General features: G+C 43.8%; 3 protein-coding genes across 4 annotated transcripts; 1 reads left to right on the top strand and 2 right to left on the bottom strand.

Moving 5' to 3' along the window:
* Nucleotides 1–2,944: 2,944 nt before the first annotated feature.
* LOC143433487 (uncharacterized) lies at nucleotides 2,945–9,049 on the top strand. The gene is made up of 11 exons (XM_076910824.1): nucleotides 2,945–3,598; nucleotides 3,842–4,209; nucleotides 4,298–4,517; nucleotides 4,628–4,847; nucleotides 4,925–5,205; nucleotides 5,267–5,276; nucleotides 5,834–6,363; nucleotides 6,447–6,817; nucleotides 6,921–7,140; nucleotides 7,294–7,513; nucleotides 7,680–9,049. The coding sequence occupies exons 1-11, from the start codon at nucleotides 3,064–3,066 to the stop codon at nucleotides 7,975–7,977; spliced, it is 3,273 nt and encodes a 1,090-aa protein (XP_076766939.1). The 5' UTR covers nucleotides 2,945–3,063; the 3' UTR covers nucleotides 7,978–9,049.
* An 855-nt stretch (nucleotides 9,050–9,904) lies between these two features.
* LOC143422270 (myrosinase 1) lies at nucleotides 9,905–18,922 on the bottom strand. 2 transcript variants are annotated; one of them, XM_076892788.1, is made up of 8 exons: nucleotides 18,793–18,922; nucleotides 18,639–18,690; nucleotides 18,383–18,495; nucleotides 11,510–11,643; nucleotides 10,712–11,391; nucleotides 10,486–10,636; nucleotides 10,167–10,408; nucleotides 9,905–10,041 (listed from the first exon to the last, which is right to left on the bottom strand). In XM_076892788.1, exons 1-8 carry the CDS (start codon nucleotides 18,809–18,811, stop codon nucleotides 9,930–9,932), a joined length of 1,503 nt encoding a protein of 500 aa, XP_076748903.1. In that variant the 5' UTR covers nucleotides 18,812–18,922; the 3' UTR covers nucleotides 9,905–9,929. The 2 variants fall into 2 exon arrangements, with proteins under 2 accessions (XP_076748903.1, XP_076748902.1); XM_076892787.1 differs by lacking the exons at nucleotides 9,905–10,041; nucleotides 10,167–10,408; nucleotides 10,486–10,636; ... (1 more) ...; nucleotides 11,510–11,643; nucleotides 18,793–18,922 and adding exons at nucleotides 16,531–16,707; nucleotides 16,810–17,051; nucleotides 17,168–17,318; nucleotides 17,407–18,083; nucleotides 18,170–18,303 and having other exon boundaries at nucleotides 18,639–18,760.
* Nucleotides 14,039–16,050, bottom strand: LOC143422363 (myrosinase 1-like). The gene is made up of 7 exons (XM_076892938.1): nucleotides 16,001–16,050; nucleotides 15,815–15,930; nucleotides 15,600–15,730; nucleotides 14,846–15,522; nucleotides 14,602–14,752; nucleotides 14,298–14,539; nucleotides 14,039–14,174 (listed from the first exon to the last, which is right to left on the bottom strand). Exons 1-7 carry the CDS (start codon nucleotides 16,048–16,050, stop codon nucleotides 14,063–14,065), a joined length of 1,479 nt encoding a protein of 492 aa, XP_076749053.1. The 3' UTR covers nucleotides 14,039–14,062.
* Nucleotides 18,923–24,964: the final 6,042 nt, after the last annotated feature.

Raw genomic sequence — 24,964 nt, 5'->3', positions numbered from 1 at the left:
ATCGTATTGGAATTGACGTACTGACAGCTTACGATTTACTCGTTCATTTCACATAGTAACGATAAAAGAAGTAGTACAACATTATGCGTCCATGTATGTCTCTCATATATATCTTTTTCAATGCAAATCGTACGCGTTCTTGAATATGCATACGATATTCCATAACCTGTCAAATGCTATTTTAATCAGCACAAGGCTACGAGCGTACGGTGATACGATTTAGTTTACGTTCGATGAAAGAGAAATATTGCCGCGTTGCTCATGAAACATCTCTTGAACGCGAGGATACTTTTCATGCATATTTAAACAGCAATTTCGCATCGTTCCGCGGGTGGAACGTCCGTGACAACGTCTCCAAGCCTATCTAGCCGCGTTCACCAATCGCCCCCTTCGATTCGTGAGAGTCACGCAACTGGCGGTGCCTTCATCCGTGCTCTCGTCATTTTTCCTGCGAACTGGCTGATAACTTCCCCGATACACGCTTCTGTTTAAGGGAAGAGCTAACGTCCCGATATTATTTCGGAAAGCCCCGTCCCACATTCGAGAATACGCTTATGTCACGACGACGCAAGTTCATGCATAATCGCAGATACAAGGCACCAGGGAGCCTTGCGCTTACGTTTATGACTCGCGACATGAAATATTGCCGCAAGAAATTCCGTCTGGCTTCCTAAGAAGGGGATAACACGAAAGCAACTGTTTTCCTCGTTCGCGAAGTTAGATACGACGAATCAGTCGTGAAAAACGATGAAACGTTCGCGTGATTATGCTTTAATTCCACCGATAATACCCGATATTCTGTCTCTTTTGATACGCGTTTGCGTTTAGAAAAAGAAAATCATTTTCTGGACGAGATTGCATCCTCTGCAAGTTTTTCAACGACAGCGAACCTGCGTCGCGTGTGCGGACACGCTTCACGGTACGCGTAGCCGCGCAATTTCTTCGTCGAGGCGAAAAAGATCGATGACACTTTGGCAAGCCAGCAGAGCGTCGCGCGATCGTGCAAGACGAGCCCGGCCATCCGTTGCAAATCTACCCGTTCGCGGGTATATACGCGAGACCCAGCGCGGAATCCGAGCAGCTGTCTAGGAAACGCCGCCGAGCGAAAAGAGATCGCATCAGCTCGAGTTCACCGGTAAATGTTTGTCTTCGGAGGATTCGTTCCGTTCGCTTGCACGACCGCGCGTACGCCTGCGCCACGCTTCCTACCGGAAGTCCCGTCGCGTTGCCGCGTTCACCACCTCGAGGCGTAATTGATCGCGTATCGACTTGGTTTTTTATTGATTCGCTCTTTTCGAAATAATACAGAGAAAGGGTGGAGAGTTCACGTGATTTCTGTAGTTTGTGTAACAAAATTTATTGGGGACACCGTGCACGTATAATGAGAATTATAAGAATTAAGAAACGGTGAAATGGTGGATGGTTCTTTCGCGTGCGATCGATTTCGAGGTACGAAAAAATTAGATTATCGATAGAACGATAGGAGATCACTTTGCGAACGTGATGTGACATTTATGCACTTTCCAACGTTTCGTCCGACTAACGACTTCCGATGTGCCTTGCTTATCTGCGCAAAATTCACGATATATAACTTTCCGATTTTTGCCGGAAGATATCTTATCGATAAGTCTTTATGTACATACGTAATGGAGACAAACGATATCGGGATTACATAGTATCAATATTTGCCTAGGAAATCGCTTTCGCTTTCCACACTTTCTCTGTTATCGCTGGTGGTTTCCTCTCGATAACGACTTTCTTACGATTAACAATATTCGAGAGGTGTATCGCGACGCGCGAGGAAATCCTCAGCTGCTTGCCGATCGACTACCAGCGTTTAGCAAAAGAAAAAGTGTGATCGTTTTCAATTTTATCGTTCGTGCGTGCCACCCTCTTTCCTCGATCTCTTTCACGAACTTGGAAAGGAAATTGAATTCCAGCCCGCGACAGCTCGACTGCTGGACAATTATCGGTGATGTAACCCGAGGGCGAACACCGTGCCCGCGGGGCCGGTTAAGAAACTTAACAAAACTGGACGCAGAAAATCGTTTCGCCTTCGTGTTACGTTACGACAGACCACCGTGGGATTTCACACTTTCCTATTGCCGGGGAAGCGAAATCGCCTGGTCTGCGGCCTCGCGGAGGAAAACCCGAGGAGAGCCGCGATGAAAAATAGTCGACTGGGAAAAAGAGACGCGTTGATGGCCGTTTTTCGTCCGGCACGGTTCGGTGCTCGCAACGAGAGGCCCGCCAGGCTCTTACTTTCGAACCAATTTCACTGATCTAAACGCAACAGAACGATCTGACTGGCTTCGCCAAAATAGCACCGTGCAGATGGATTGATCATGACCTGCTCCTCGAAGGAGATTTCATCTTCGAACGGGTGCTTTCGAATGCCACGATTTTCTTTCTTATCGATGAAAAAACATTGTTGAAGAATGAAACGAAAGATACGAAAATTAGAAGAGACTGCGAAAATTTTTGTCCGATTGAAACAGTTTGAAAAAAATGGAAAACAATTCACGCCACGAATAGATGTAACGCGTGTCCTTAATTTATTTCGCGTGCACGGTAAACGAATGGTTATTGCGAAAACCGTTCCGAGACCCGAGTTAATTGGTAAACATTTCGCGCGATTTTACTGACAGTCCTCGAAATTAATGGACAGCGCGCGTGAATCTAGTGCTTCACATTTGAATGTACGATACCGCTTTAATGACAAACTGCACCATTAACTTAACATCGTGTAGCGACGATATTACAGGGACACGCTTATTACGCGATTTTCCGTGATTCGCGCAATTACACATAAAAGTTCCATTTCCTTTACGCTACTTTGTACCAACGCACGCCCTCCAGCTTCTTCGTTCGACCTCGCGAATCGGCGTTTAACCCGTATCCGAACAAACTCCGTTTCAGTTCGGAGAAAGCAATATCGGCACCATCTCCTACCGTGATTCATCGATAGCTGGTACAATTTTCATACCGTAATGGACGCTGATATCATAGTATCGTCGGTATTAGCTCGTGTAATACCACCCATAAATTAATACCAACGGGTAGATGCTCCATTCAGTAGCCTCTCGAGAGGCACACGCGACAGTTCAACTTTCCCTGGAAATTATGAGACATTGGACCGCGAGCTTCTTGTTCGTTCTGTGCGGCTTGTGCGTCGCGAGGCAAGCCGATTGCTACAGCATCCTGGCAATCATCGCGATACCCTCTTACAGCCATCAGATCCCGTATCAACGATTGTGGATGGAATTGTGCGAGCGTGGCCACAAGGTCGTGCTGATCACCACGCATCCAATGACGAACTACCAGTCTCCGAATTTCACGCAGATCAGCGTCAACACCTCCGCTTCGTTCTTGAAGACGATCGACTTCGTCCAGATGCGGTTCAGCGGTAAAACCTGGATGGACATCATTATGAACAACATGTGCGACATAAGCATCCAGTGCGCGGAAGAGGTGTACAAAGCCTCAGAAATGCTCTACGCCAGTGACAGCAACGCGACGTTCGATCTTGTCATGACGGAGTTGTTTTACATGCCGTCACTGTTCGCCTTCGCGCACAGATTCGACGCTCCTCTGATAGGTACGTTCTCGCTTCGATCCTTTCTTAAGTCGAACGATATTTCGCGATATCTTGCACCTTCGTAGATAAATGATCATTTATCTCGTTCTCTCTCGCGTTACTCCTTTTCGAGTCTCGAGCAAAAGTGTCTCGACGCACTCGAAACGGTGAACACAGGATCGAACTCGTTATCACTATCGTCGCGAACAAGCTCTAAGAACTAACCCTAACGAGTCCGTCTAATCACGTTTCGCATGACCGTAGGGTTATGCTCGTTAGGGATGCTTGGCAGTAATGAGCACGCTCTCGGCGGTGCCGTGTTCCCGTCTCACGAATACACATGGGAAATGGAGACGAGGACGGGCGCAAACTTGCCGTTCTCGACGAGGCTCTGGAATTTCGTGATCTTCTGGCGGTACATCTATTTAACCTACCGTCAGCTATACCCGACGCACCAACAACTGGCCAAGAGATACATGGGCGAAATGCCTCCTCTGCTGGACATGCTGAAGAACATCAGCCTGATCTTCGTCGACCAATCGAACGTTATAGCACCGGTTCGACCGTGGCTTCCGAATATCGTCACGTTCACTTCCTCCCATATTAATGAGAAGCCAGCACCTCTGCAGAAGGTACCATTTGTCATACCTTCGTCATACCTTTTTTCTGGAATGGCTACAGCGAGATCGTATGTATTGATTCTGATCATTTTCATCGCAGGATATACAACAGTTTCTGGACGAAGCTGAAGACGGGTTCATCTACTTCAGCCTCGGTAGCAACGTGAAGAGTTCGAATTTGTCGAAACACATGAAAGATATTATGTGCGAGGTGTTCGCGAAGTTGCCGTACAGGATCGTATGGAAATACGAGATGGAATTATCTGAGAAACCCGCCAACGTTTACACTGCCAAATGGTTCGATCAGCAAAGCATTCTTGGTATGATTCACTATTCGTTTTCAACAGAACTTTAAATTGAAATCTATAATCAGACCGAGAGAGAGTCTAAGATATCTATTTTGTCTAATTTAAACGATATTGGCCCACAGCTCATCCGAACATTAAATTGTTCATATACCAAGGAGGATTACAGAGTAGCGAGGAGACTATTCACTTTGCGGTACCAGTTGTCGTGATGCCAGTGTTCGCCGATCAGGATTACCAAGCGCGTAGGATGGAAGCGCTTGGCATTGGGAGATCTCTGGAAATAACGACTCTGACTAAAGACGAATTCGAGAGTGCCATTTTAGAAGTAATAACTAACCAAAAGTAAGTCTTCGTCATGTTCAAAGTATATTTGAGTTCTATTGAACTTTATAATACATCACGATTAATTCTTTTCTTAGATACAAAGAAAAAGTGAATCACGTTCGAAGTCTCCTGAAAGACGTACCTCAAAATATGGTGAAAAATGTTGCTTGGTGGACGGAATACGTGATCCGTACGAAAGGTGCACCCCATTTGCGCTCGAATTTGGCTTGGCTACCTTGGTACCAGCGATACGATACTGATATCATAGTATTCTTAACGATCGTTGCACTTCTCGTACTTCTAAATGTCATCAATGTAACTGCTAGACTTCTCGTGTACGTTCGCAAACGATCGACGAATCAGAAACAGAAAATAAGCTAATCGAACGTGAATTCGGAGTAAGAAATCTGTACTAAGATACGTAAAACTGTAAGCAGAACCAAAAATGTAATACCTTTCGTTTAGTGAATAATATAGCGAAACGAAACACGATAACGTTAACGAAATGGTGAACATATTCATGCCATTTTACAAATTAGGCGAGAATATCTAAACATAAATACTTGAATTTCCATTATACCTCAACGTTCGCTACATTCCTTCATACCTTTACACCTAACTTTCTGCTTTTACTCTATCGTTGTCGCGTTACAATCTTTCCTTCGAATCCTGCCCAAAGATCAGCTAAAGGAGTTCGAGAACACCCCTGTACCGCATATCAACTATTTATTCCACATCTGCAGACCAGTAACGCAGGTCAGTAATTTTTATAATCGTAGCATATCTGATAGATGAAATGAACGATCTAACCTATCAATTCCTAATCAAATCGGTATTTAAAATGTCCTTCAGTTTTTTATGAACCAACTCGGCACTAATTTTCATGAACTACGCACAAGTCTCTTCATTAATTCCAACAATAGTGCCTAATGATAACATATGTACATCATCAATATGCGCACTCTATATTATCTTGAATCCACTTAAATATCGTAACTCATTAGTACGTCCACGGCCAGCTATCACACCGACAGATCCACCCCAGCGAGCAACATGAAGTTTACCGTAGCGATCGTACTTCTCGGGCTGTGTATACTGTCGGTCCCAAAACAGTCGAAGGCCGCCAGGATCTTAATAGTGTATTCGCTCCCTTTGTACAGCCACCAGGTCCCGTTTCTACCATTATGGGCCGAATTGACCAAACGTGGCCACGAGCTGGTGATCATCGGGTTCCACTCTGTCCTAGACGCGAACTCGACGAACATCAGGGAAATCACAATCAGCCTGCAGCAGACCGAGAGAAGAAGAAATGTACATGTACAAGATTGCCTGAATGGCATGTCGTACATGACATTCGTGGAGAATACTATGATGTATTTGATGTCAGGATTGGCCCACTACACGTTCAACAATACGGAGGTGAAGAAATTGTACGCTCCTGATAGCGGTGAGAAATTCGATCTGGTTATGGTCGAAATGTTCCTGTCGTATCCTTGGTTCGCATTGGCGCACAGATTTAACGCCCCTGTCATAGGTAAACGCGTTTCCTCCGCATACGACTACGGTGGCGGTTTTCAAGTGAAACTGAAACGTGTAACGCCTCTCGGATGATTGCAGGACTGAACACGCTTGGATTATTGGCTGTGGACAGTTACGTGTTAGGTGACATGGTAGTGCCTTCGCACGATTCTACGTGGGAGCTGGAGACGAACACAGGAGAGAATTTGCCGTTCTGGAATAGGCTGAAGAATTTCTACACCGTATGGCGTTTCATTTACATCGTACAAAATCATCTGATACCAATCGGCCAAAAGGTGGCTGAGCAGTACTTTGGGACGGAGTTACCTCAGGTAGTGGACATCATGGCGAACACCAGCGTTGTGTTCCTCAACGTGGACCATATTATGAGTTATGCTCGCCCGGAGGTTCCTAACATAATCAGATTTCATGCGGTGCACAATGCTGGGGAACCGAAGCCTTTGCCGCAGGTACGTTCTATTAATCTTGCAAACAGACGCGTTTCACTTTGAACGATCGAACGCGAACAATCGAATGCAAATGATTCATCGATCGCCTCGTTACCATTATTAGGATATACAAAGTTTCGTCGACGACGCGCCAAACGGCTTCATCTACTTCTGCATGGGCACCACCGTGCAGTTCCTGGATCTGTTCGAGGAAACTCAACAGATTTTTTACGATGTGTTCGCTGACTTGCCGTATAAAATCGTGTGGAAGCTCGAGAAACCGCCGTTGCGGAAGCTGAGCAACGTTTACACTTCGCCATGGTTACCGCAACGTAGTGTACTAGGTACAATTTCGTTTACGAAGTAAAGGTTTTCGATTAAGATAGAAGTGCACAGAATTTGATTTGATTTTAATTTTATTTTAAAATTGACCAGTGGATTGACAAGTGAAATTAACTCAACGTTCAACTGGTGTCCTTCATCTTTCTTTTTTACAGCACATCCAAACGTCAAGCTGTACATGTATCATGGCGGCGCAATGAGTACTCAAGAAGCTATTCATTACGGAGTACCTGTTCTCGGTTTCCCGATATTTTCCGATCAGGAGAGGCAAATAAAGAAATTAAAATCTCTCGGTGTTGGAAATCGCCTAAATGTACGAACCTTGACGAGGGAAAGTTTGAACTCAACCATAAGGGAAACGATAAGCAATAAAGTGTAAGTTCACTTAACCAGATAAGAAGATATATAAAAACCATTCATTTAGACTTTTTAGCTAAAAAAAATCGAAATTTGCAAATCGAAGATATTCCAACGAATGATTTTTCTTGGAATTCTTGGAATTCCGCCACGTCTAATTCTTCCTTTCTCGACGCATTGTCAGATACAAGCAGAACATGATGGAACTTCGAACGCTTCTGCAAGACAAACAGCACGACTGGGTGAAGGATTTGGCCTGGTGGACGGAGTACGTAATTCGCAACAAAGGCGCGCCACACTTGCGCAGCAATCTCGCATCGCAGCCGTGGTACACGTATTACGACATGGACATCGTAGTATTTTTAACAGTAATCGCTGTGGTAATTTGTATAACTGTCCTTAGCGTATGCTTGAAGCTTTGCACATACGCGTCGAAGAGAAATCAACAGATTCGTCTCAGTAGCGAGAAAAAGGTAAATTAGTCGTTCATCGAGGAACCATCGAAGTAGTTTCAGGAAAAGTTTGTTACCGTTTGGCAATTCTCACGTTGGGGTCTCCTGGAATTTTCAAACTTTCTATATATTACAGATACTTCTAATTATAAATAATTTCTACCATGCGTCGTAAGTAATTGTTATCCAATTTTCTCGAATAGTATTTCCTCGGTGTCTTCGTTACATCGCGAGGAAAATAAAACACGTGTAGGGAGCGTCGATGGTCTTGCTGTTTTAGTTAAGTTCGACGTAGAATCAAACGAAATCGGGAACTCTCCTCGCACGCACACATCGAGGTATTGGGGAAGAGATTATCAGAAACCGATAGGAAGGGACGTTTCCCCTGGTTCCTCGAGTGCTTTCCGTTCAGTGAACTATATAATACTGCAGAAAGCTTCTTTGTTTCCACGTTTGATAACGCGCCGCTCGCCTCTCGTTCATCCGAGATGGTTCTCGAGTTCTCCTCGATAGGGGACAAAGACAAACGCCTTCAGGAATCGCGACGTCGCTGGACGATAGTGACACAGGGTTGTTTCAAAACAACTCGTTTGTCAGAAACACTTTGGAAATGATTCGAGTACCGAACGGGAAAATGCAGGAAGGAAGAGGAACGCGCCTCGACGTACAACTTTCGAAGACGATTATTATTTCGCCGTGTCACAGCCACCGACCAACCACATCTCGGATCATCTTCGATACGTACGTATAGGGAATAATATATAAAAGAAATGATACTGTCAGGCGAGTTGGTTGGGCTTCAGGGATTCAGAGGATCCTGGTAAAACCCGCCACTGTCCCAATCGACACGGCTGCCGAGCATATGGGCTCTAAAACTTCTAATTTATCTTCTTCTTATACGATGAAACACGAATTAACAATTTCGAAGTATTTCACTATTTTCGCTGAAAATCATAAAAAATTTGTTGCTCCTATTTCCTCCACTTTACATTGTCCGTTATTAAATAAAGAATTTAGTGCTCGTTAATAATCGAGCGAGGCGCATGTAGCCAGTCAACGATCTGGAAAGGAGCCGCAGCGTTGCGTTTAAAAGGAAACCTGTGTTCAGACCGTCAAAGACCGGAAAGAATTCATCCTACGGACGCTACAGGGTGGATTAAAGAAGACGCGACGGAGCATTTAACTGTACAATCTCCCTGAATCCCCCGCGTCTACTGTTCGCCCCGACGTATTTTCTTTCGCGCGATTCCGCTTTAGTTTCAGTAGTCCGCGTTTTCGTCCGCTCACTTCACTGTCGCCCGTGTCATTCCTCGAGTTTACCACTTTCTTTCCCCCGCCGCGGTAATACAATTAACCGGATACGGTGGCCGTTCCTCGCGGGCCTCTCTGTCCACGGAATTGGCACGAGTCCTTTAAACGAGGCTCGGCTAATCCCTCGCGTGGGATTTCAGAATACGGATTTCCGGATCCACCGAGCGTACCACGTTCCACACGTGATATTTGTCCTACGGGACATGGATTCTTGAGGATTACCGACTGGCTTTCGGTTCGACTGATTCCATTCTGCCCGTTTTTTAACATCCGCACGAGTCCCCAAAGAACTGCGAAGGTGTGATAGAATATTGTATCATTATTTTTGAGATTTTTGTATCATTATTTCGCGCAAGATAATATTCAATATATCTTCGTTCCTCTATGATATAATAACCATCATCCTATCTCCATATCCTAAAAACGTTCGTCTCTTATTTTACTTAGAACACGGCAGTATTTACTGGATGGGTATTCATTAATTATAAAAACAGCGTGCTTTATTGGATTGATTTTGAAACAACCTGCAATATGCGATCGTAAATAATACGCGAGACGAAAGTGAACAATCATTTATCCACTTGTGAGTTTCTGTTCTGTGTCTTACTTGACTGAGATTCTACCATTGTCTAGTTGTTTAATTGAATTACAATCATCTGTATCTATAACTGTCAAAGGAGTCTCTTAGCCGTGTTGACCGAGTGCCACCAGGAAGCAGACTTCTTGAGCGCACGTGGCCTGTCCGGGTCGTTGAAATCGACGGACACGATACCAAAGTGTTCACTGAAATTTCCAAACATGTTTCTATAATCGCAAGACATTTGAGAAAGTTCGCGCGGTTCATTTCTCGCGATAAGAGGAGGAAAGTATAATAGTTGAGACGCCACGCGCAACGATGGCCCCTTTACCTGTATCCTCTGTTCCATTCGAAATCGTCGAGCAACGACCACGTCATGTACCCACGTACGTCCACGCCGTCATTGTAAATAGCGAGGAGCATCTGTTTCAAGTATTCGCGGTAATAGTAGATTCTATCATCGTCGTTGAGCGTACCGTGATCAGAGAAACCGTTCTCGGTTATGTAGATCGGTGGGTTGTCATAGTTTTCCGCTATGTAACGGAGGCACATTCGAATACCCTGGGGTACAACCTGAAAGATTTTCATCGATGCAAAAAATGTCCACTCCGCAATCAGTATTATCGATAATGTTTCGCGATGTTGCGTACCTTAAGCCATTCCGAGGCTCCAGACTTCCACGAACTGTCCAAGTAGTATAGCAACCCTTGATCGTTCATATAGGACGGTACCACCTCGTGGTCGCCATAGGTAACTAATTTCGAAGTGTAGTGATTTAGAGCTAAAAAGTCGTAGCTTCCTCTGCGACATAGACGATGCTCGATACAACACATGACGACACGTCTTATCTTAGTCAACTAGATAGCTATTCAATACCGTATATAGTCGATCCAATAGGCATCGAAGGTGGGCAGCCTGGACCTCGCGTAGCCTTGCTCCGCGCTCTTCCTCGCCACGATCTCCTTCATAACAGACGGGTAGTCGCCGTCTTTCGAATAAATCGGATGCAACACCCAATCGGCTCGAAACGCATAGGCGCGCTGCACAGCTTCTTCGTCCCCAGGATTTTTTGGCATAAACCCGAAAATATTAGGCACGAGACCGATCTCGCCACCGTGTTTCGCCTTGAACTGACTCTCGTAAATCCTGTACGCCCTCGCGTGAGCCTTGAGCATGTTGTGCACGCACAGGTACTCGCCGATACCTTGGAGACGAATTTTCCCAGGTGCGAAGGCGCTTTCCATGTATGCGTACGTGCAATATATCATGGGCTCGTTTATCGGTATAAACCGTTTCACCTTCGACCCAAACTCGCGAAACACCACCGTCGCGTAATCGCCGTACCAATCGACCATATCCGGGTTCGTCCAGCCGCCCATTTCTTCGAGTATTTGCGGGTGGTCCCAGTGATAGATGGTGACCATAGGCTCGATGTCGTTCGCCAGCAGCTCGTCGATGAAATTGTGGTAGTGCTGGAGGCCATCCCTGCTGATTTTGTTCGTGAAACCGTGCGGAAGGATCCGAGGCCAGCTCAAGGAGAAACGGTACACTTTGAACTGTTGAGCAGGAGAAGAGTTTGGTAAACTGCTGACCAATTAGGAAAATCGTAAGGCAATGAAAAAGCAAAGGATCGAACAGCTGTCTCCTCGAGTATGTTTGAACGTGTAGACTCACCCCAAGTTTCTTCACGATAGCGATATCTTCTTTGTACTTGTGGTAAGAGTCCGCGGCAACATCTCCTGTATCGTTATTGTAAATGCCATTGTTTTTTTTGTGAACGAAATGATCCCAAATACTCTCGCCTTTGTCTAAATTTTTAACAAACGACAACGAATGTGAAGGGTCTGTGAAGTCGGCGTAGCCAGTCGTGGCCGTTTTTAACTTAAGCAACCCACCGCTTACGTTCCAGCCTCCCTCTATTTGGTATGCGGATGACGAAACTCCCAAAAGAAAGTTCGGTGGGAACCATAGGTATTCTCCATCCGACTCCTCGGTTTCGCAGCTTGAAATGCTACAAAAGTCAAGCTCAGTGAAACTCGACGATGTTACGAACACTTTTACCTCTAGGAACAGCCAAAGTGTAAAGCTGTAAATATTATAAAAACCTTACAGTCTTTCGCGTTCGAGTAATTTTGTGTGAGATAATGCGAATTGGTCCGTGAATTTTAAACAACCTTAAATCACTCGGGAAATTTTGGACTAGAGTACCCGATATTTCGAATAAAAGTGGCCAATGAAGTCGAAGGGAATCAAGAGTGTTTAGTGACGCGTAATTTGTTTGAAAGGTGACTGAAAATGTGGTACTTACATCGTCATAGCCACGATAATGATATATAGTCTCGTCTTGGTGAGCATGTTCCTTCAGAAACTAAAAAAATATCCAAGATTCGTGGGTGTTACTCGTTAAGGGCGTCCCAATATTCAGTAGTCAACGTTTGAGAAGAACGTTTTCGCAAAAGGAAAAGTTACTCGATCGAGGTATTATCTCTTAAACGTTACTAATTGGATTGAAAGTATCTGAATGGAGTTAGCGAACTATCGTAACTTGGTAATGCAATCATAACATACTTGAGACATTATAGAAAAGTCTTGGCATTTATCATCACGTTGTATAAATCATTTTCTCTGTTGCCTAGTAGTTACCTTCGAATTACCAATGGAAATAATAGATCGCGAGTACACTGTATCAATCGTACACATGCCAACAGTATACTCTTCTAAGCACCTACACTTTATTTATACTCGGTCGAATTATACGCAATGATGTTTCTATAGTAACCGATGAATATTTATCGTGCTTAACTCATTTGCATCATAAGCGCATATGTATGCGCATTTTGCCTAACAACTTAGGCACTTATCATCAAAACGCATATTATATCTGTGCATATTGAGCGCGCAGTCAATGAAAAGTTGTGTTCGAAAACATTTACATCGTGTTGCTATCATTACCACGAAAATTTATCCATTTTCTAACCCTTACATACGCCTTTCTCTATCGTCGATTGCTAATTGATATCCCTCATCTATGACCTAACCCACGCGAGACCGAATTTACGTGAGAATTCACGTTGAACGCAAAGGTGCGTCCTCTTGGCACGATTGTAGGAGCTGACGCGAGAATCGTTAACCACAATCGTTTTGCGTTACAAGAGCTATCAGTCCGCTTACACGGAATTGACAAAAAGATAAATCAATCGATAACATTTGAACATGTAAAACAGTTAGTCAATTCGCTTAATTCGAACCTATCGTACAACTCTAAATGAGCACTTGGTATCACTAATCGAATGTGGAAGGTACTTTTAGAGAAGAAATAGTAATCGCTTCGTTCTTTGTTCATGAGATTCATTTCCATTCGCATACAGAATAAATTGGCCATCTGAAGGACGATATCTGCAATTAGTACGCTGAAGGATGATTTACGACACATCGGGCAAGTCAGAAAATATTGCACTCGTGTTATCGTCGCGACCGATTACGAGCTGTACCATTCGAACCTTCGTGCACATGGTTATTAAACTCACGAAGAAAGACAGAAACGTGGCTCCCGTTAAATTGCATTAATTGCTCATTGAACGATTTCGTAAAAATTACATCTCGCGATCTTAAATAAAAGTTGTAAGACAAAATGTATGTGATCTTATTCTCGAATACCTTTCTGCGTTCTAACGATAAACGGAACACGTGAAATCACTTTCAGTCTCGAGTAACAGAGCCGCGAAATACAGGACGAGAAAAAATTCTCGACACGAATAGGCCAGATTCATTAAGCCGTCCGATCACTGCAGCGTATTAACTGATCGTCGTCTGCTTGGTGCGTTCATGTTTATAGTTGTGTCTATCAAACGGATAATTTCTTTCTTCAGGCTTTCTTTTCGAACAGCTATTCGAGGTCAATTCAGAGATAGCTTTTGATTCTGTCGTATGATTAATAAAGAATGAAGCCAGAAAAAAATGTCATTATAAAACTTCCGATATATTCAGTATTGGCAAGAAGGATGAAGGGGTTAAGATAACGAATGCCATTTTACTAGTACATACCTATATTTTAGCTCAACAAAGTATAGATAAATGCTCGCTGAAAAAACAGCTTTAGTATCATCTGAAAATGCAGAATTAAACGCAACATGCGTGCATATTGCGTGAGCTTTAATCGTACGACGTCAATCAGTATCGTACATTTTTTTTTTTTTTTTTTTTCTAATAACGACTGAATGGAACGATTCAAAGGATTTTTCTAGCCGCGTTAACACGTTTCCACCAGAGGGCGGATTTCTTCAGCGTCCGTGGTCTGTCTGGATCGTTGAAGTCGACGGACACGATGCCAAAACGATGACTAAAAATTCAAATATTACTGCACAGTGGACGACGGTAGAACCGATACTATAATTCCCAACGCGTTGTACATTTTGTCACATCGGTGGAACGAGTGCTACTTAATGCTCGTTAATATGCTTACCGATACCCGCTGTTCCATTCGAAACAGTCTAGAAACGACCAAATGTAGTAACCTCGAATATCGAGACCGTCGATGTATATGCCGAGTAGCAGCTGTTTTAAGTATTCGCGAAAATAGGAGATTCTATCGACGTCGTTAAGTGTCCCGTAATCCGGGTAACCGTTCTCAGTTACATACATCGGTGGATTGTTGTAATTCCTGGCTATGTAATAAAGACCGTATCGTATACCTTCGGGTACAACCTGGAGGATGCGAGGTCTGACAAAAATTAGCACACCAATCGACAGATTCTAGATATACTTACGTATAGCCAGTAGAGCGATCCAGTTTTCCAGGAGCTCTTCGCGAAGAATATCACACCTTGATCGTTCTCGTGGGATGGCACTTGGCCATGGTCGCCAATCGTGACCATCTTCGACGTGTAATGATTCACGGCCAAGAAATCGTAGGTTCCTCTGCGTCAACAAGTACAACAGATTCAACGTAACCTGCGTCGCGAGATCCCACCCACCGCGATCTTGTCGAAAAACAATAAGAGTGTCGAATACCGTATATAGTCAATCCAGTAAGCGTCGAAAGTGGGCAGGCGGGATCTCGGATAGCCTTGCGCCCTGCTCTTTTCCATCACGATGCGCTTCATAAGAGGCGGATAGTCGCCTTCCTTCGAGAAGATCGGATGCAAGAACCAATCGAGGTTAAACGTGAAGGACAGGTTCGAGGCGAACTGGTCATCCGGTGTTGCTGGGAAGTAAGTATAGAGCATCACCGACGCGCCGACCTCGCCTTTCTGTTGCGCCTTGAACTGGCTCTCGTAGATTCTGTACGCCCTCGCGTGCGCCTTGATTACGTTGTGCATGCATATGTACTCCCCTAAACCGCTCCAATGTTTTCCTGGCGCGAGAGTGCCGTTCATGTAGCCCAAGGTGCACAAAATTAGAGGCTCGTTTATCGTTGTGAACCGTTTCACCTTCGTCCCAAATTCGCGGAAAACGACAGACGCGTAATCGCCGTACCAATCGACCATTTCCGGGTTGTACCAGCCACCGGCTTCTTCGAGGATTTGCGGATGGTCCCAGTGATAGATGGTCACCAATGGCACCATGTTGTTCAACAGTATCTCGTCGATTACGTTGTGGTAGTACTCAACGCCATCTTTACTGATCCGATTCGGGAGTCCGGTGGGTAGAATTCGTGACCAGCAAATGGAGAACCGAAAGGAAGTGAACTGTCGAAAGGAAGTGGTTTGTGTGTGCTCGAAATTCGACAAATTTTAACGAATTACATAATATGAAAGATACTTACCCCGAGGCGCTTTGAAATGGCGATGTCCTCTTTGTACTTGTGATAAGAGTCCGCGGTAACGTCTGCCGTCTCGTTGTCGATAACAGTGCCCTGTTTACGAACGAATCGATCCCACATACTTTCTGCTTTATCTACGTTTTCAATGCGTCGCGAATGAGAGATTAAAGAAGTTCGATAGGGCTGCAAAAGTCTGAGTTCAAATTTGAACAACCTACCGCTCACGTTCCAGGCTCCTTCTATCTGGTATGCGGAGCCTCCGTTTCCCAAGAGAAATTTCGGTGGGAATCGTTGGTGTTCGAGGAGCCATTCCTCCGATTTGCAACTCACGAAGCTGTACGACGTTTACTTTTAACATTGACTCGATAATATCGTTAAACGAAATGAGGGTGTGATGTACTTACGTTAAAAGAAGAAAGAGAACGCTGTAGTCAAATGATGCGCTGACGATCATGCTTGCTTAGAAACTAATCTGTTATATAATACGTGTAACGTATCGAAATTAACAGATTAACAAATTTTTAGATTATAAGTGCCTGTCCATAACACTGTATTTCGCGTATTCTTAATACGGATCACTCGAATCACAATTTTTCAGAAGAAACAAACGCTTAACGAATGTGTGATCACTGGACCAGTGCAATATCGACACTGATTGTCTGTACACGAGGGATTAATACATTTTTATGTACAGCCTACGTTATCTCTGATAACCGCACTAACCATGAACTAAATTAGTGGCTATTCTTCGAAACAAAAAACTATGAAATAAAAATGTATTTTTCCTATTAATTGTAAAATAATTTCTCAGTATCGCGCTACTATCAATTTTAAATGAGAATACTGTTCCATCTGACAGTTCATTTTATATTGAGCAGAATTTAGGAAACTCTACAGATTTTAAATTTACAAATTTACAAATTTACAAATTTTCAAAAAAGAATTTATTTTTATTATAATGGAAGACAATTAGTATTTATGCTAATCGCGCGTGATATCTCAAAGGACTCTCCCAGCGGCAATGACCGCCTGCCACCAGGAAGCGGACTTCTTGAGGATTCGTGGTCGGTCTGGGTCGTCGAAGTCAACGTACACGATGCCGAAACGTTCGCTGAAAATTGAAATATCGGTAACGTTGGCGACGCGTATCGACTGATCCAATCGCGACACAATTATGAAGTAGAGCTGATGTCATTTTACGAATGGGACTTACTTGTACCCTCTGTTCCATTCGAAATTGTCTAGAAGCGACCATAGTAAGTAGCCTTGGACGTTCACGCCATCGACGTAAATGGCCAGAAGCATCTGTTTTAAGTACTCCCTGAAATAGTAGATTCTGTCGTCGTCGTTGAGTGTCCCGTAATCGGAAACACCGTTTTCCGTTACGTATATCCGTGGATTATTGTAGTGCTTCGCCAGATTTCGGAGATAGAATCGAAAACCTTCAGGTACGACCTGGAATGTGTGAGAAATAAATATCACGATACCTTTTGATGGCTGACTAAGCCATGATCGACTCCGTCTTGATGAGGTTTTGTTTTATCAGGAATACCTTGTCCAAAGATGCTTACTTTTAACCATTCAGAGGCTGACGGTTTCCAAGTGGGATCGACGAAATCTTTAACGCCTTGATCATTCTCAATGGAAGGTACCAACCCCGTGGTACCCATTTTGACCAATTTCGAACTGTAGTGATTTACAGCCATGAAGTCGGACGTTCCTCTGTGATAACGAACAAAATGCGTAATTCGATACAGCTCATCGCAAAAATCTTCTACTGTCGATAAGAAAGTGAAAGTCAATTGAATACCGTATGTATTTGATCCATTGCTCGTCGAAACCGGGCAGACGGGATCTCGCGTAACCCTGTTCCCTACTCTTGTTGGCGATCATTTCCTTCATCAGGGGTGGATAATCGCCATCCTTGGAGTAGATCGGATGCATGCTCCAACCGATGTAAAATTGGAACGCGATTTCGGCGGCCCTCTCGTCCCTGGGACTTTGTGGCATGTATGCGAACCCGTTGATCATCACGCCGACTTCACCCTTCTGCTCTTTCTTGAACTCGCTCTCGTAAATTCTGTAAGCCCTCGCGTGTGCCTTGAGGACGTTGTGCATGCACATGTACTCCCCGAAACCGTGTAACTTCTTCCCGGGCGCGAATATGCCACTCGAGTAGCCGTTCTGGCATTCTGTTATTGGCTCGTTGATCGGGATGAATAGTTTCACCTGCGATCCGAATTCGCGGAACACAATCCTCGCGTAATCAACGAACAACTCGACCATTTCCGAGTTCAACCAGCCGCCCATATCCTCGAGGACTTGCGGGTGGTCCCAATGATACAGGGTCATCATGGGGATGATACCATTCGCCAGCACCTCGTCGATCAGTTTGTGGTAATACTTGATGCCATCCTTGCTGATTTTGTTTGAGAAACCGTTTGGCAGGATTCGAGGCCAGCTCACGGAGAAACGGTAGACTTTAAACTGTTGAAAGACGATGGAATAAATATTAGAGGGTGCGCTTCTGGCTGTGGAGTTATATTATGACTTAGAAATAAGGATAGACTTACCCCAAGTTTCTTTACAATGGCGATATCTTCTTTGTACTTGTGGTAAGAGTCAGCAGCAACATCCGCCGTCTCGTTATTGTAAACTCGGCCATCCCTCGCATGAACGAATCGATCCCAAGTGCTTTCTCCTTTGTCTGCGCTTTCAAAACACGACAGGTAACATCAGAGAAATTAGCAGGTTTCAGGGTAAAAGTTTAAGTATCGTCAACGTACCACTCACGTTCCACGCCCCTTCTATTTGATACGCGGCTGTCGCAACTCCCAGCAGAAAATTCGGCGGGAACCGTAAGAGTTCGTCATCTTCACTCCTCAGACCACTCGCACAGCTGAGAAAAATAAGCTTTCATGAAACTAAATTCTACTCGTGTATAAGTTCACTGCCCGATTTATAGATTGAACTGGTAAAAACTCTTTTTTTCATGTTGTTTAATGAAAAGTGCAGAAAAAATGCATACAAAGTGTTACTCACATTGCAAGTAGAAGGACTACGCAGGATCCGAGTGACAGTTTAGCGACCATGTCTGCACAGAAGTACCGATGCATTAACAGTCCTAATTTATCATCCGTACAAGGTAACACATATGTATACATATATATATATATACGTGTAATATTCGATGTACGTATATAATTAACGGTCATATGTTATCGGAACATATTGATAAAATTGTTGACGGAATATTTTCTCTGTGTTTTTCAACGAGATGATATTTACGATAACGTTCAAACAACTTTTTATTATTCCATCGAGTGTTTTGAAACGCTTGTGTCCCGGCGCAAAAGTAACCTCTTGTCTTTTGCTCTAAAACCGTAATTGTTACGAATATTTTTCTATAGGCGACAGATAACTATCTTAAATCTCAACGCGTTCGATACTGACATTGTAACAATTCCAATGACGCATGTTATTTGTTATGTACTAGTTGTACAACCTCTTCCAATGACCAACACAATTAGATGTAGCAGCAGACAACACGTATGCTTTCGATGTATCTATCGGTCTTCTTAATCAAAAGTCATATCTTCTTCTCCACGCATAATATATACGTGGACTTTATACTGAACGTAACATTCTCATATTCTAGTTCCTCGACACTGTCGCACTTTCGTTCGAAAATGAAACAACGAAACGAATAATCGCGACGAGAATGGACGTAGGGTGGCAAACTTCGCGGAAAAGTCTTGTCAGTAAGAAGTACGTACCTTGACAGCTGATCTCTGCGACACATTTGGCGGCAAAGTTGTAAAATCTGGGTTAAAAAGATACGTAGGCGGATACGAAATTGTTGTTACCACCAGGACGCCGAGCAGACGCTGCTGTTTTCGTTCTCCGTTGCGTTTCTCGGTTTCTGATTGCAAAATACCGATTGATATCCGCTCTAATACCTCGACAGACACGGAGTAGCCTTTCCATTGGATGATCGCGTTGGATACGTTATAAACGCGAGCGACTTTGCATAAGTATCTTCGCGAGTCGAGTCACGCATAATCTTATAATTAAAATATACTTAGCAAGTACAATGAACACACGCTTGAAACACGTATCGCCAGCGTTGGCCGTGAGTAAATTTCCTGCAATCGTCCAGAAGGAAGTATTGGATAAGAGTCGGATAGTCGGAAACGAACGTGTCACAGATGTATTCATACGTAGAGCCGTGGAACATTATTTATTATATATTCTCCAATTTACTTTTATTACCGCTTTTCCACGGATGTTTTTTATTTGAGTCGAGGAATGGATTGTAAAAAAAAAGAAGCTAGGAATTTTCACACTTAACTTAGTTTCGACATGTTTGGCATATTAGTTGATCGTATGCAAACGATAAGATAAGTATTCTCGCACTAAAGGAAAGTGACATATGAAGCCACCCCCTTCGACACTATCCTAAAACATTGTTCGATACCGATCCATTGGGAACCACAATCAGCACGAACCGCATTCCTAAACAATGCGTGCGTTTCACCCCAAATGGAGCAAGAGGAAAGGGGTAACTCTTTCCTCGTCTTGCGTTGACTTTCGTCGCACTCGAGAATGAAATGTCGATATCATGAAGTAATATAAATTGCTAAGTTCAACGGAAGCTAAAGTGATAATGAGTCCGTATATTCATAATATGATATAATCGGCCTCGTTTTCATTATCAAGCACTTAATTAATCCGCTCCAACTCTTCCACAGAAGCCGATACAATAATTAAAGTGGAGTCCCTCGCAGTTTCTGATGTTATATCACGTCCATTAACTGACGTACTGACCAATATGTGGCAGAAGCGGCACGATAACGAGGTACCAAGTAACGAGAGTCGAACGTATCAGCACGCCACTTGTACATACAAACGATCGAACTTGAAGATAGCATTAAGCCAGGCTTTATTTCCCGATTATCGTACGCACGGGGTGCAATCAAAATTGCTCTTATCACGGGAAACACGTTCACATAAGCCAGCGAATCCGCGTCACGTGTCGTCGTTGAATTAACTAATCGCCGTCGTTCCTGTTCGATCGAAGATCTCTATTAATAATTTATGCATAGTGGACGATTAAAATTATAAAACGACACGTAGCGAAATTATATCGCGGACCCAAAGAAAACCATCCGCTGAATATCCGGAGGAACTTTTAAAGCGCAACTTGGCCTTCATGGCCGCGCTGCTTTCAACGGAATTCGCGAGCCACAACACATTTTTAAGAAGAGAAATTATTAACGCACCGGTAGGTCCGACTGAAGCCAGTCAAAGTTAAAATTCTCAAAGCTGCACGCGTCTTTAAAAGGCAATTTCGCCGTCAAGTCGTTCGCAAACGGTGCTTCAGTGTTTTATTCCACCAGTAAACGTGTCTCTTTGATTGTCTGCATAGTTACGCCTAATTTTTCAGCCTACTGGTTCGCTTATACAACCTCGATTGATAAACGCTAACAATAATTAGCAGGTCAAAGAGTAAATTATGGTTGATTCGGTTAAATGTCAGGAAACAACCGATTGGTGTTATCGTTGCGACCTGTATCGGCTAGTATCGCTTAACCCTGCACAGGTCGTGATCCCACGAACCCCATAAAAAGCTACTGTGTTTGACAATTGCGTTAATTAAGAAGAATGCCTCGATGATATTGATAAACGATTGTATAAACTCCAATTGATTCGAATTGTGCATTTATAACTTTGCATGCAGTTCTATCCAATCATTACAGTTAAACTGCTTGCCATACTCATTATCATACTCTCTAAAAACCTGCTGCCAGCGACTTCCTTAATTTCCGAATATATCAAAACGTACAAAACCGATTCGACGATTCGATCTTCACGAAAATCTTGTAGCGAGCCCAAGAATATTATTTAAATTTGCTACCAACGGCTCCACACTTTCATTTTACCGGCTAAAAGATCGCAATAAAAAAGGGGCGACGAAGCACAGACGAGAAAGAGTGTTCTCTTCCGTAGCCTTCCGTGGCACAGCGGCGTGCAACTGAAGGACATGCGTCAGAGGGTGGACAGCAGCCTCGTGTCACGGCGAAAGGCCGAGGAGGCACGGCGGTGAACGGTGGGACGGTGAATCTGGTAGAACGCACCCCCTTTGTCAAAGGGGCGGTTGGCACTTTGCCACGTCGCGGCGCATAATGAAGCAGCACGCTGGTCTTCGGTTATAACGGCGCCAGAGCTTGCGTTCCTCCTTCCGTGGAACGGTTTATTGTGTCGCGAACACGTCCTCCTCAGCCTTGGCCGCATCCATCGGCAAGACTGCCGCGCATCGTCGCGATTCCATTGGCATTTCGTTTCCATGGCTGTTTACCAGCGAACTCGAACAAAAGAAACACACGCACCCGTTAACAGGCATTATTACGTTTCCACGAGCGGTCACTCTGATCCTATCGAAGCTGCTTGATACCAGTGATTCTTTTCGTCACAGGATTTTAATGGTAACTTTTCATCTGTGAATCGAAGATGATGATATTGACTAGAGAAAAGAAAGTACTTTAGAATAACGGTGATATTAAGGTTCGATAAAGAGTAAATTTTATTTTATTATCGTGTAATCGTATTTATTCGCGTGGTCCATAAAGGGCGAAGGTTCGTGTTTCTTTTTATTCGCGTGCTACCAGTTCGATCGTAACGTAGCCGGAGAACACACGCTGTAAGAACGAGGTACATATTCGAATCATTCCTTAGTGGCGAACTACCAATTGGACGGAGAACACCTTTTCCTCGGGTCCGTTTAATTAAAACAGCGAAACTTGCAATGTCCGGGGGTACATAACGGCTCCAGGTTGGTATGCTCGTTTTGTCATCCCGGAAATTTCAATGTTTACCTTGCTATGACTTCCACCTCGTTCTCTCGCCACTGCTACCTCTAGATCGCCGATTGTACACGATCGCGTAATTGGCGTACTCGGGAGCTCACTACCCGTGGAATTATTCAATTAAATGGATATTGTTTTCTGTTTAGATATCTGTTCCGTTGGGGTGAATGCAGTTACCTCGCTGGAAAATGTTTCAGACTCGATTCCATCGATTTTTGTTATTGGTAGTTATTAAATTGCAAAATTTCCTTCTTGAAAGCACTATTTTGCATCGAATAATAGTAAAATAGTCGATATTTCATGCTTCAAATCGCGATAAAGATCGCTCATTTAAATTAAAACCGAATTGTTTATCTTATCACTTCGAATTTCATCGAGCAGAGATTTGACTCGAATAAGTAAATAGTTCGTATGGTATAATTAGTTTCATGGTTATACAAATCGGCGTAGAATTCGCCGGATAGAGAATAATTAAACTTAGATTGCAACTCACTCTTCGCTGCTAAGCGAACGAGAAATTTAATTAATCGCATGTCGATAAAAATACCTTTGGAATGCCTTGGTTTCAATCATTATCGTAGAAAAAGTTTAGAGTCGACTCGAACAATGGCTGGTTTTTTCCGCACTTGTCTACAAACAAATAAACACTTCGATATTGATATCGTTATCGACAGATACTTATCAATGTATCAGCTAACAATCGGAAACTATTCAGCGCATCAAAACAAGTCAATTGTTTTCTACTCTACTTGTAAACAATGAATCACAAAGGGTATCCCTATTAATTCCATTTCTGATTACTCGAAGCGTACCCCTTTCGGCTTGCCAAACTTCCATTTCCCGTAAAAGACCTCCATTAAGGAAAACGCCGTTCCAGGCCAGACGCGTGCATTGCTATGCATTGTGTCTGAATTCGATCGAAGTTCCTTTGTGCAGTATCGCGGTATATATGTATATGAGGATTTATTAAAATGCAAAAAAGGGGGCGGGAGGATTTCAGTGGATACGCGTTCCATCCAGTTCAGCTAGCCCCGATCGCTACCCCCACTGGCGGATGCCAAGGTGAGGTTGGACTCGCTTTAAGTTTTACAGAAGTAAGCGAGTGCACGCTGATGGGGAATAAAAGTGAGCAACTCTTCCGGTTTCAGAAGCGCGGGGGGGATTATATCAAGAAAGATCTCGATGGTTTATTTTTCCAGGGATATTGCGAGACCCGGCGCGAGCAACAAAGCAACCCCGTGTCCCGCCGCACGGGGAGAATCCACCGGGATCTCGGTGTAAGGAACAAAGGACGATCGATCGACGAGTTTCGCCGTAAGTTTCAGGCTTTAACCGCGGCCACAGGGGAGGCCAATATGGGAGACCAATAAGATGGCAGTTACCACTGCTCCTGGCCACAGATTAAAACGATCCGGTTCAATCTTTCATTGCTTTTCTATAGCCCGGCTGGTTCGAGAACCCGTTGGTCACACGTGCCAGCCTTTCGCCCGCTCGAGGTTCCTTTTATCACGCTCGAATTCGGGGATAGGCCGACAACTTCCCATCGGAGATCGATAATCGCTCAGATTTTCATCGCGCGCGGACGAGCTGAAGAAATGTTCGATTTAATTAATACGATTAAAATTTCTAAGCAAACATGTGACGTTCTGAAAGTGGAAAGTGCCGTTAGAATATCATTGTAACGCTTCGTTATCGAATCGCGAGATCTTATCAGGCACGACAGTGGAAAATATTTGATACCTCGCTACGAGCGATGAAATAGTATTCGTTGATGTGGAGCAAACTTTTTTTATTCCTCGTCGTGTCATCGTAATTTAGCTAAATTGTCTTGTGAACACGAGAGACTAATTTCGAATCGCATAGTAAAAATGCTGGAATTCGATAATACCAGCTTCACGATCAAAGGAACGAAAGTCGTTCTATTTCACCGACGAAATACTAAAATTTGCATTTCAAACCCCAATAGCCACCATACGACACTGGTAATAAGATAACCCAGTGAACGGCTAGCGTTTATTCGAGGGGGAACATTGCTTTCCGCGGACTCTCCGGCGGAACCATTAACCCCGTCGCTTTTGTGCTGCCGTCCATTGATAGATTTTCGAATTTGCCGCGCGGACACCGGAATGGCGACGTGTCTGCCCCGCGGGCAATAAATTTCGACGCACTATTCACCGATCAATTCCTGCGAAAAAAAAGGGGTTATTCCTTTCAGCGCGGGACAGTTCCGGTTCTACCAATTTCATGCATATTGGTTATTTGCATCGCATTTCGTAGCTACCCTTGTCAGCCGCCATTTACAAACACTCGCGAGCAAATCTGAAAGCCAAAGCAGGGCGAAAAATGAGAATAACCGAATAGCATTCGACGTTGATCTCTTCTAGAGAAATAGATTTTCCCTTAGAAAACTGTTCGAGGTAGACTCGGGCAGCGACGATCGTTTCAAAGTTAAAGAACGCGAACAATACGTGATCGATTGGTCTCGAATTGCGTTCAACTCTA

Source organism: Xylocopa sonorina, chromosome 3 (assembly GCF_050948175.1).
Source record: "Xylocopa sonorina isolate GNS202 chromosome 3, iyXylSono1_principal, whole genome shotgun sequence".
Classification (NCBI taxonomy): domain Eukaryota; kingdom Metazoa; phylum Arthropoda; class Insecta; order Hymenoptera; family Apidae; genus Xylocopa; species Xylocopa sonorina.
Note: the sequence above shows the minus strand (reverse complement) of the source record. Positions and strands in the feature narration are given on the sequence as shown.